The 13449-nt window shown below is 33.4% G+C and overlaps 1 protein-coding gene across 1 annotated transcript; it reads right to left on the reverse strand.

Moving 5' to 3' along the window:
• Positions 1-7065: 7065 nt before the first annotated feature.
• Positions 7066-9738, reverse strand: LOC135616265 (monoterpene synthase 7, chloroplastic-like). The gene is made up of 7 exons (XM_065115464.1): positions 9474-9738; positions 9066-9339; positions 8414-8792; positions 8104-8322; positions 7878-8016; positions 7546-7791; positions 7066-7478 (listed from the first exon to the last, which is right to left on the reverse strand). Exons 1-7 carry the CDS (start codon positions 9693-9695, stop codon positions 7200-7202), a joined length of 1758 nt encoding a protein of 585 aa, XP_064971536.1. The 5' UTR covers positions 9696-9738; the 3' UTR covers positions 7066-7199.
• Between the last annotated feature and the right edge of the window lie 3711 nt (positions 9739-13449).

A 13449-nucleotide genomic window follows, 5' to 3' on the forward strand; every position in this document is an offset into this window, starting at 1 on the left:
ACCTGCAACAGTTTCTGATAAGATTTGGGTCGCTACAGTAAAAATGAAAAAAAGAGAGAGAGAATACTGTGTATTTAATATGTTAATATGTCATAGGAACCCAATATTGTGTCGCATAAACCTTGTGAGAGTTCATAAAACCTTCTGTCACATCTCAGAATCAAATATAATAAATATTTATAGAAGATTTTTATTTTTATTTTTATTTTTTTTATAACACTAAATAATTTTTATTCAAAAAAATTATAAATTCTTTTGAGTAGCATAGGAAAAAAAAAATCTTTCAAGTCTTAAATCTATTTCTAATAGGTTATTCTAAAATAGTCTAATTGACTTAAACCAAATCCAATTTAACTAAAATCTAACCAAACCAGCTTCTAATCTAAATCGATTCGAAATCATCCTAGTCTCGTCTAGCTCGGATTTGATCGAATTCATTTATATCAAATAAGTTTAAATCGATTAGGTGGGCTTGGCCTCGTGGACTAGGCCGTGCTTGACTTTGCGGTCTAGGTCGCCTAGACACAATTTGGATTGCATCCGGTCATACTCAACTTATGAGATGGACCACCTAACCACACGGGTTGGGCTGCGCTTGGCTGCTAAGCTGGGCTGCCTAGCTGCATGGGCTAAGTTGCTAAGTTGGGCCATACATAGCCTCATGAGCTAGCCATCCGTTGTCATATGGGTTTGGTCAGCTTAGTCTGATCAATCGCTAAACTCGTGTTTGACCCCACTAATTAAATTAAAATTTAATTTTTATTTTCTAAATATTTTAAAATAGAGTAATAATTGAACATGAACGGATTACGAGAAAAAGTCGTTCATGAAAACTTTCAAAATTAATTCATTAAAAAAGACTTCTAAATAATTAAATTTAAAAACATATTTTCATAATTAAACAATCTAATAAATTCATTATCCTAAATTTAGAAATTCACACATAATTTCTTAAATAAATGTATATCTAATTAAATAAATTATTATTATTATTATTATTATTATTATTATTATTATCTAAAAATAAGAATTTTAATAATTAAATTGATCTTAACATGCATCAACTTATGATTTAAGCTTAAAAGATCATTACCAAGTCAAGTATCATCAACATGAAATTAAGTAATTATTTTAACACAAAAATTCTATGATCATTATTCACTAATCATAAAATTATGAAATTAAAAATATTATTATGCACCATAAAAATTATAGTAATTCAAATATACAAATTTTAAAATTAAAAATTAAAACTTGTAAGAAAAAAAAGTAGAGAACTCACCACTCCTCTACGAGATATCGTCTTCGATCCTCTCTTGCCTCTATAACGAATAACGGAGATAGAGCTCTCTTTATGTAGGCGAAGATGAGTCCTCCGTAAAAAGTAAGAAATATTATTTTTATTTTTATGTATTAAAAAAATAAAAATAAAAATATTTATTTTTAAAAGTCATCACTTATTAGGAAATTAATTAATTAATAAGTATTTAATTAATTGACTAAATTTCTAATTGTTTCACACTGAAACTATATTTAGTTATTTTCTTAACCATATTACACAAATAAGGGAATGAATGATTCAAATAAAGTAAAACATTTATTACAGTATCTTGATTTATGGTGAGAGGAGAAAAATCTTTAGTTACATTGAATGGTATTAGCGTATCTTTGTCGTCTATATCGATCATTTATCTTCTCTCTCGTGATCTTAAAACCGTTGGTTGATCATTTATCAATTAACTAGAATCATAGATTTCCAATGATAAAAAAATAAAAAAATACTCCTCAATAAGCTTTAATTCTAAAATATTAATCATTATATTTTAGAAGTTATTCTTTTAAATTATTTTCTTCTGGGAATGGTGACAGCACTTCTCCAATACAGGTGGAGAGATCCCGAGACTCAAATGGCCATCCATATCTTTATTTAGTCAAACACATAGTTTGATTTGGTCAAGATTAACTTATATCAATTTGAACATGAATTTAATTCAAAAAATTTAGGTTTCAAGTAACGATCCGAACCTAAGATATATAATTCAACTCTTTCAATTCTTAGTGAAATGAGATTAATTCTCTTAGTCATTGTATCAAAATACTATGACATGTTTAAGTCGTCGATGGTATAATTAGGTCGATTCTTTTAGGGTATGATTCCAAAATATTAGAAGATGTCACAACACCAATAGTGCAAGAAATTAAATCGGAAGAACCAGAAGAAAGTCATCGAGAAATCGAAGGATGGAATAGAGGAGATACCTTGGAAAACATGGCATCCACATTGAAAAGTATAAAGCATGGTCGATCTCTCTAATTAGTTCTCTCCATTCCATTCGAATTCTTGAATGGTTGTAAACTGTTTAATCTGAGGATTCATGGGTCACTGGTCAATGGATTAAGGGTGGCTGTGATTGTATTACAAGCGAGTGCGAAACATCAACGTACTTTGAGACATGTTGACTACCACATGGTGGCAGGTTAGATTCGCCTTCTTCATCCGGTCCCATGTGTTGCTCATGCGGTCTTACTCTAACGAGGGTCGATCCGACAGATCCAAGATGGTGACTACCTGACGATCCTAAATCTTTCAATGAAAGGGGAAGAGGTTGAACATCATGCGTTGGGGAAACACCTCGAGGAAATGTTGAGGTTGGTGACAATGGTGATGGTCCACCAATAATGAATATCGGCGATGAGGTGGTGGCCATAGAGGATCTCATCGTTGGCAGTATGGGCAAGGTCGACAGTCTTGTCGACAAGCTAAGACTTTGAGGCAAGGACGATGGTGAGGTTCTTATGTGATTTTATCTAATTAGATAAGATATATTATAGATATAACTGGATTCTAATTATAATTATTAGTTAATAAAAAATAAGTCCAACTATGATAGGATACCCTAGGAGGAAACTTTGATAGAAGCGACTATTTTAATTACTTATCATAGACCCTTTGCTTGTGTGTATGAAACGATAGGACTTACTATGGAGTATACACACAATGTGTGGAGACATAAATACGCGACATGATTAAGAGATTATAGATTTTTTTTATCTCTATTTATTCATGTAAATCAATCAATTAAAGATTACAGATCTTCTCTCGTCTCCCCTTTGTTCCTAAGTCCATCGCTTATATATTGACATCACTATAGCTTTCCGATCTAATGATGGTGTACCCGCATATCAAATAAAGATCTTTTGATCACCATCAAAATGTACACATCGTAAATTTGGATTTATTGTTATTTGATTTCAGATGTTGACATTAAATTTTTCGTAAAACAATAACATATTATGAGTTTATGCTCAATTGATATCAAACCTATGGTTTTGAAATTAAAAACATTAGATCTATTTGTTAACACTTTTCGTTCATGAAAATGTGTTAATTGATTTTTATTTATGATGCATGAATGATTCATCGGTTTTTTTGATTTGCTTTTCTATCAAGTCCATCTTATCGTCTACTTGCGGGTGATATAAAATTTACCGTATTTGATCGATAGACCGTTGCTAACAACTTGCTATCAGCGATAGTATTGTTAAGGGCAGCAGCCTCCGATGGTTGCTCGTCCAGTTGTCAATAGCAGTTGCGCATCGCTACATGTGGCAGTTGTAGTAGCACCACTACTAGACGCCTAAGGCTATGCATAGGTGGTGACTGCACATAGTGGTCGTAGACGACGGTTGTGGTGCTTTGCATAGGTGGTGATCACACCCTGCACATGCGACGATTTCGCATAATGACAACACCCATACCTTGCACAATGGTTGCAAACGACTGTTATGACACCTCATGCACGACGATAATCACACTTAGTGCAATGGGTGCAAAAAGGGAGATTACGATTTTCTTTTGACTAAAAAAATAGTTTTACCCCTAATAAATAAAATAATTTCGATTTGTGTCCTTAAATTTTACCTTTCGTTCTTGCACTTCGAAAATTATAAATTCTTATTTTATATCCTAAGTGAGAATTATAATTTTCCCTTTCTGAAATTTAAGATTTCTGATTAATGTCCTTAATTATAAAATTAATTAATTTAAATTATTTTAATTAAATACTTTGATCTAACCGATCATAATTATATTTGTTATTACTGGATTGGATTTAGATTCGATCAATCAAGTCTTGATCAAATTAAAAAAAATTATTTTTTTATTTTGATCGATTTTAAAGTTTTAACTAATTTAATTGGGTTAATATTTAGTCCAATTCTGAGTTTGTCTAATTAAATAAGATTGATTAGTATAAGGGTTCAATACAAAATTTTAAAAATGCATATAAATTATTATTATTTTGATAGTTTTCTCATATAATATAATATTCTACATATGATAAATAAAAATCTAATTATTATTTTTGGATATTTGTTTGATTATTCACATAAAGATATAATTTATGTTTCATCATGATTACAATTATCATATAAGTTTTTCTTTATACTAAATAATGTTCAATAATTATTATGATTATTATTTTATTAGTGAATTATATCGATATAAATTAGATTAAAAAATTTGATAAATATTATTTATAACTTATATATCTAAACTTTATCTTACCCTACCAAAGTAATAGATTTAGGCTTATGGAAAATACTTTATAATAATTTTTTTTATCATTTATAAGATATTTTAAATTATATTTTATATTATTGTATTGGTCTTATACCCGCCAATAACTTATAAAATTATATTAATAAATTAATTTTAAATGATATTAAGAAATTAATATTTATAATGACATATGATTATGAGATTTAAATAATTTTAATTTAAAATTTATTTTGAATAATTATATGATGAGGTAGGATGATGTTGTTTAGGATATTCTTATAATTTATAATTATATACAAAAAATATAGCAATACTATTTCACGCGTATGGTAACAATCTATCATAAATAATTTTATGTGAACACTTGATATGTCAATATTTTATCCAAATATGAAATAGAGATGATGTCAATAGTTCAACATTATGAAAAAAACTCAAAGTATTATTTTATTATAGTGGTATTTTCTTCATTTCAATCTTATAAATGTTCATACTTTTTAGAATAAATTATTATAAATGGCTTGAGCATATATAATTGATACTAGGTGCATTTGACTTTGATCAAATTAGTTGAAAGGATCATAAACTAAATTACATAAAAAAATGATAATTAATAAAAAATGTCTAAAAGACTTAATTTTATAATAATTACTAATAATATTTAGATTTCATTATAGTATATAATTATCATAATAAAAATATTTTAAAAATTAATTTAAATTTAATGATAAGTCATTGGCCTACATATTAATGAAAGAACTAATTAAAATTCAGTATAATAGTATTTGAAGAATTCAAGATTATATCCCCAATATAACAAACTTATAAACTTAAGAACATTGAGCATGATTGCAATTAAGTTTTTTTCTTATATAATTTTTTCTTAATCCTCTTTCTCATAGTTTAATTTATTTAAAATTTACTATAATAAAATTAAGGATAAATAAAACTTAAATGAGCCAACTAGTATATGTGTTTAGAAAGAATTAAGATTAAAATATAAAAGACTAATAATATTTTGGGTATTACTCAAAGAGTGGGTAACAATAAAAGAAAATTAAAACGTAAATCAATTAAGTTTATAAATACTATATAAACTCATAAAAGGAAAATATTTATAGTAAAATACTACTTCTATGACAAAAAAGGTCATATTAAGAATGACTCTAGAGTTTGGTTAGAAAGGAAAAGGTATAATTTTGCTCTTTTGTATGTTTTATAAATCACTTGAGTTTATAAATACTACATAAATTCATAAAAGGAAAATATTCATAGTAAAGTACTACTTTTGTGGTAAGAAAGGTTACGTGAAAAAATACTATATAGTTTGGTTCTAAAGGGAAATGTATAACTTTGACATTTTATATATTTCAAATCAAATATTATATAAATTCTTTTCTAATACTTAGTGGATTGATTCTGACGCTTCAACATATGTTACCAAAAATAAGTATTTATTTTAATATAAAAAGTAAAAGAGAATAAATTATTTATTGGTATAAGGAATTATCTTAAAATGAAAGTGATAGTAGTTGGTACTTATCGCCTATGCCTAAAGATGATTTATTTAATGGATCTTGATAATACATGTTATGTTCTTACAATTTTAAAATTTTGAGTTTTTTACTTAGAATTATTAGGATATTACTTCTCTTTTAGTGATGATAAACTTAGTATAATTTAATAAAATTAACCTTTCAATTTGATATTATTATCTATACAGAATTAATGTGAATCTTGAGTTTATAACAACCTTATAATCAAATATTTGGATAAATTATAGTTTTATAAACTCCTTGAGATTATATATGCTTATATCTACGAGTATTTTATATATATATATATATATATATATATATATATATATATATATATATATATATTTGATAAAGAGAGATTTTTTATCACTTTTATAGATAACCTATTAAGATATGACTATATATCTAATTGTATGATGTTATTGATATTTTGAAGTGTACATAAAAGAAGTCGAGAGATAATTAGATAAAAAATTATAATTATTAGTTCTGATAGGTGTGATAAATTTTATGGTAGTTATGATGAATCTGATTATAATTATGATATTTTTAAAAATATTTCTTATATTTATTTTTCTCATATGGTAAGAAAATAGAGCCTAACAAGGTAAACATTTTCATTGATCTTTTGGTTCATTGTTGATATTTCTCAATCTTCTATCCCCACAATAATTTGTATTGATGAGCCAGAACACGACAACAATTTCCTTGGTTTAGCATTGCATATTATCGGAATAGCCAAATCATTGTAAACTATGTGTTGGAGCATTATGCAACTTATGGGTAATTGGAAAAGCTTTCAGGTGCCTCTTCCATCTCGTTCTTCCCTCCTGGAAATGAGAGGTAATGAAGAAGAAGTCTATCTGTAGTAGAGGAGGGGAGAAGAAGCATTCTAAGGAAAAGATCGAATCGAACCGATCCATCCGATCCGATTCCTTTTTGAATTCATTCAATCCCATCAAAAACCGTAACGTTCAATCCGATTCATTCATTTTTGAATTCATTTAATCCTAGCACAATAGTCATCCTTATTAGAAGCAAACTTTGACAGCAGACGTATAAGGAAACCTCAAATACATTCCGACTCCAAGATGATGTCTCTAAAACATAATTGGTTCCATCAGCAACGCCATGACTTGGTTCTTGGTCTCTCCGCCAGGTATGCCATATCCATCCCCATTTCCATACATGAACTGGGACACTCGAGGGGTGTTACTGGCCACAGTCGTGAAGCAGTTCCGAGGATGGTTCCCATTTAGTGCTCGCCAATTGGCTCTGATAAGACCCCCGACGTGTTCACGTGCTGCACTCTCTGAAACATCTTTTTCATGCATGCAACACTGCAGGGCTTTTGCGACGTCGCCTCTTTGCAGCTCAGCCTGCAACAAAGAAATATCATCACGCAGATGAATCGAGTGATTCAAATGTATGAAGCAATGTTTTTACCGTCGAGGTAGCCAAATCATTGTAAAGCCGCAGAAGCATGCACGACGGCCGTGTGATTTCTGGGTAACTCCGGAAGCTTTCCAAGGCATCTTGAGTTAAGTCTTCGCTCATGCAAAAAGCATGAGTCAGAGACATGTGGCATGATATCGACATCCATGCGTTGTCCAAGTAGTCACTTAGCTTGGGTACGTGGCCCCGCTGGTACCATTTTGCTTCCACCAAGTATGCTTTGCATAGATCTCCCCACTGAAGCAATAACAGTGTATTCCTCTCAGTAAAGGAAATAAGGTGATTGGCGTAGTAAGATGATAAAGAAAGCGATGGTATGTTACTGCTCTCTTTAGGTAGGGTAATATGTCCAAGCCCTTCTCTTTCGTGATTCTAAAAGCTGCTTCATTTGTAGTGTTGAAGACTGCGAGAAAACACATCTTCATGTACTCCGGAAACTTGCCGATCGCATTAATGTCCCATCTGAAATGTCCACCAGAGTACATGTTGAAATAACCGAAATAAAATATGAGATTGTGGTTGATAATGGCGGGAGATTCTGATCATCACCTGTCAACAGCATCAGTGAAGAGCTCGAGTTCGTCCAAGGTACCATAGACATCATAAACATCGTCGATCATCGTTATAAAGCAGTTTGCCTTTGTTTGGATCTCCCTGTAACTCGAAAATTGTGGTTCGAAAGCCCAGCCGACGGTCCAGAGATAGTTCTCCACCAATCTGTCTCTGAAGAATGGCAGCCTGTTTGCAAGGCCGATATCGGTCCACCATCTACTAGCCACAATTTGGTGTTAGAAATCTTTATGGTCGATATATAGTGTCGAAGTTCACGGGCTAATAGAAGAGAGTGAACTCGATTTACCTTGAGGCTTCACTGAGTTCTCTCTTATATATGCCCTGAACCATGTTGAAGTCCAGCTTAGCCAATTCAAGTAGCAGAGGGTTCATGGTGGCATCCCTCTGGTACGCATATATGAACCACCTGGTGTGTAACCTATGCATCCGCCAATGCAGTGGAAGCTCCAAGGCATAGGCCACCTGATCTCTGAGAGGAGGCTCCAGTGATCCCTGTTCCACGAGCTTCTTGAGGTGCTTAGTCGTGAAGTCCATAGCTTGGCTCAGGACAAGCTCCCCTTCCTTTTCAAGGTAGGAAGCCTCGTACAAGCTCAGCATTCCTTTTGTCTGATGCTGGAGGCAAGCTTTGAAGTGGCCCTTCTCATCTTTGAATCTGCGGAACATATCTTTGGCCACAACGTTCATCCATGTTAGATTGCGGCACCATAAATGAACAAAACCAAGACAAACGTTTTATGAGTTTCTTTCTTATGTAGTTAGCATATACAATGAGGAGGAGGAGCATATGAAGAAGAGGAGGAGGAAAAGGAAAGATAGGAGGAGGAGGAGCAAATTTTAGTCCAGAAAACTAGATAATGGTTGAAGTGGACCTTCACAGGTCATCATCAAAACTCTATGCAGTATTATCAGACAGGACCGGTGTAAGAAAGCAGAACCACCTTCAGAAACATCGAAACCATTTTCTCTGAGAAGCCTAAAGAGAAGTGCTGTTGCATGGAGATTCTCCTTCAGCAGCATGCTTTTGTCTTCCAGGGATCCATGAATGCTCCTTAAAGAATCCTTAATATCGTCTTTAAAGTGATATGCCACACCAAGCTGTTGTAGGTGATCGATTAGTTGAAGTTGGACCTCGAGTTCCTTCTCCTCCTGTATCAGTTTCACAACTCTCTCCTCTAATTTGTTTATCCTTACAGCACACTGTTCCTCCTCCATCTAGATTTTCAAGTCACAGTAATAAGTACGCGCATATTCATATCACAGAGAGAGAGAGAGAGAGAGAGAGAGAGAGAGAGAGAGAGAGAGAGAGAGAGAGAGAGAGAGAGAGAGAGATTAAAATACAAATCAACCTTGTGGTCGATTGTGAGTGACCGTATGGAGTCATGCGTCCATATGTTTGGCTGGTAATTGGCTGATCTCCGTGACGGAGGTTGCCCGCTGCATAGGATGCGCAGAGAGAGGCGTGCATGATCGCCATGGTGTTGGAAGGAGGCGATCCGCCGGAGTGTATTGGAACTGCTGCAAGGGAAGGATGTGGCGCCACAACAGACATGGAGGATTTGGAGAGACATTATTTGGTTTGATTACTTGTAGAATGAAACTTAGAATGGGGTTAAGGTTTTTTGGGGATGCAAGAAGGATCTCTTATATATATATATATGGAGTGGAACTTGTTGACGTGATATAGCACGGTCGGCACATCTCTATCTGCTTTATGGTTTTCACTCCATGCATATACGCGTGTACTAACGCAATGACACAAACAAAACACGTTGGAACACCATGATATCTTCCAGGGGACAAAGAAGTCACCCCAGTAAGAGGCTGCATGACTCACGTGTTCATCTATATTGAGTAGCAATTAGCTGGAATCGTCCCAACTGCTCGTGGATCGTCTCTCGGTGGGCGCCACGATGAACGATGAATAGTGATCCAGCAAACGAGTGGTCAATATCACTTGCGTCGTTTGGCAAAGACACAGTGGCAGTCTCATGTACTGAGCATATAGCGCCAGCCAATGAGGGTTGCCCACATGTCGCTTTTACGAAGACCCTGGAGCTTCGAGTTGTAGAGCCCTCTTGGATTCCGAGATCTAATTGCGTCGAAAAGGACGGCGACATTTGGCTCCGTACCCACGAAATCATGTGCAAAACATGGGAATTAATCGGGTTGCGTGGCCATTGCCCGCCTACCTCAACCCACAACAAATTATTTGCAGTCTTAGCCTTCCTTCAACATGGGGTATGTAAGTGAAATATATCATCAATTCAAACTTTAACTATTTTTTAATCTATTATTATATCATGAGATCATTCAAATGTGATCCCCCTGTGATTTGATGATGTTGCCATTGGATGTGATTAAGATCGTTCACCAACTTGGGAATGCTAACTCGGGTTTAACCCGAGCCTATTCCCAACTCGAGTTACCAGTTCTAAAGTATTACTCTCAGTTTTCATTTGGTGTCATTATTTTTCTTTAATATCCTAATTCATCATCGTCAGTGCCTTTTGTCCGATCACCTTAAAATTGTCTTGCTTCAATTTCGTAATGGTTGTCCCCATCACATCCATCTCATCATAGTCACTATTGTCCCGTTGCTTCAACCATATCGCTTCTATGGCCACCTCCTTCCCATCTTTTATCTTAGATGACCATCTCTTTGACCCACCATCATCCACGATATCATCTCTTCCTCTATCTGTCACGCCCTTAATTAACTCTTATCTACTGTTGTCAGTGGAACGCGTGCGCATAATGTCCGCGGCAGATACATTATTCTACGTCGATGATAAGAAACCGAATAATGTCAATAAGATGATAGGCGAAAAGTGGGGTTCACCCTCGATCGTTCTGCTCTCATCCGTCGACCAGTAAATTCGGTTGAATGTTGATGCCAAATGATGATGGCAAATTCAAGAAACCCAAATGATGAGCAAAGGAGAAGCAGAGTAAATGTAGGACGCAATAAGAACACAAGAAGAAGACAACCGGCGAGCATATCCCTTCCTTTCCCAACTCAATCACTTGGTATTTTTTTAATGACTGATGGCAACCCTAATAAACGTGAAAATTGCCATTACGAAGATATCTTCATAGGATAATAAATTCAAGTAAAAAGAATATATATACGCACAAATTCTAAAAGATTATGATTTGATTATACTATAGATATCTCATGTATTATTAGGTTTTGGTAGGATGAGAATGTAAAAAGATATTATGGTTGCGTTTTAGAGAGAATGAGAAAAATATAAGAAAAAATCTTGATGAGAGGTATAAGGGAATTTGTTTCTGGGTTATGGTTAATTCAAGTGAACTTATAGCTTGTTCTCATATGATAGAAAATTGAAGTTTTCTCGATGGATATAGATGAGAAATGTTAGATCATATAAATTCGTGTGCACTATTTTTTATTTGCGTGATCATCGAATATCTTTTATATTAAAAAAATTAAGATTGTTGTCAAAACTAATAATATTTTATGAATTCGAGTACTAGATTATTAAAAATTAACATATACAAAAATTAATATCGTTGAGATGAGAATGTTGAGGTCGATATACAAAATTATTAAAAATATATTCTTTTTTGTTGAATAATTAAGTATAGCCTAGATAGAAGAAAAAGATCATTTAAGATGCTATCATTTTGATCCTAACGACGGTCTATATGTTTGATAGCAGAAATACCAATCGATCGATCAATCATTTTTGGAGGGATTCGCATCCGAAGTGAGAAAATGCTAAGCCCTATATTTGGCTAATTGGATCGAAAAGTAAATAAATTTGACTATAATTTTTTGTAATTTTAGCAGCAAAAAGTCAATTGATCGGTCAATCAATCAATCAATTTTGGACGCAAGTGGCAAGATGGGTACAAATCATGAATTAGATTCCTGCGTTATTATAACAAGAGCTTGGAATGAACATTCAAAAGGATATTAACTCGTGAGACATGCAACCTCTTAGTGAATGGGTATATGCAGCTGGACTCAACCATAAAGGGCGAAGAAAGCAGATAGAGAGATGTGCCGACCGTGCTATATGACGTCAATACGTTCCACTCCCTAACCCCATTCAAAGTTTGATTCTGGAAGTAATCAAACCAAATAATGTCTCTCCAAATCCTCCATGTCTTTTGTGACGCCACACTCCATACAGTCACTCACAATCAACCATACAGTTGATTTGTATTTTAATCTCTCTCTCTCTCAGAAAGCAGGTGGCTTACGCCTTGGAGCTTCCACTGCATTGGCGGATGCATAGGTTACACACCAGGTGGTTCATAGAAGCGTACCAGAGGGATGCCACCATGAACCCTCTTCTACTTGAACTGGCTAAGATGGACTTCAACATGGTTCAGGGCATCTATAAGAGAGAACTCAGTGAAGCCTCAAGGTAGCAGGAAAGCTAAGAGTGCAAATAAGAGCCCTCAACTGCGTGCGTCACTGTTTTTTTTGCCTTATTTCTTTTTTCCTTTTAATTGCTGATTTGGGCTCTTAGCTTGTGCCGACAACAAATTATTTGCACTCTTAGCTTTCCTGCTACACGGGGGAATGTAAGTGAAATATATCATCAATTCAAAATTTAACTATTTTTTTAATCTATTATTATATCACGAGATCATTCGGATGCGATCCACGTGTGATTTGATGATGTTGCCATCGAATGTGATCAAGATCATTCACCAATTTGGGAATGCTCCAGCCTAATCCCAACTTGAGTTACGATATAAACATTGGAACATTAAGTCATTTGTCAAACCGATGACAATTGATCTCACAAAAATTATATTAAAATATTAGCCAGTATTATGTCATTAGAGAAACTTAGCTACTAGTGTCAATAATAAAATATTGCTCTCAATTCTCATAAAATATTTTTATGTTTTTAATACCCTAAATGTATTTTATAATTGTCAATATCTTTTTCTCCCTTTGTAGCAGTGGAAACACTCATATCATCTTCTATTTGAGTGGATATTATCGATCATCTCAATTTTTTTTTATTTTTTGTTCAACTACTTTTATGTTATAATGGTCGTCTTTATCCATTTTATGAGGTTTCCTCATTTTCATTTCATCATGATCATTTTCATGTTGTCACTTCCATCTTATTGTTTCGCTTTGATCATATTATTTGAATGTAGATAAGATGTGTATACTGTAGATGTAGATAAAGATAAGAAGAATGTAGATCATATTATTTGATCTATATTATTGTTTCGCTTTGGTCATGTTGTCACTTCCATCTTATTGTTTCGCTTTGATCATATTACTGTAGATAAAGATAAGAAGAATGTAGATCATATTATTTGATCTAT

This window comes from Musa acuminata, chromosome BXJ2-7, assembly GCF_036884655.1.
Source record: "Musa acuminata AAA Group cultivar baxijiao chromosome BXJ2-7, Cavendish_Baxijiao_AAA, whole genome shotgun sequence".
Lineage (NCBI taxonomy): Eukaryota > Viridiplantae > Streptophyta > Magnoliopsida > Zingiberales > Musaceae > Musa > Musa acuminata.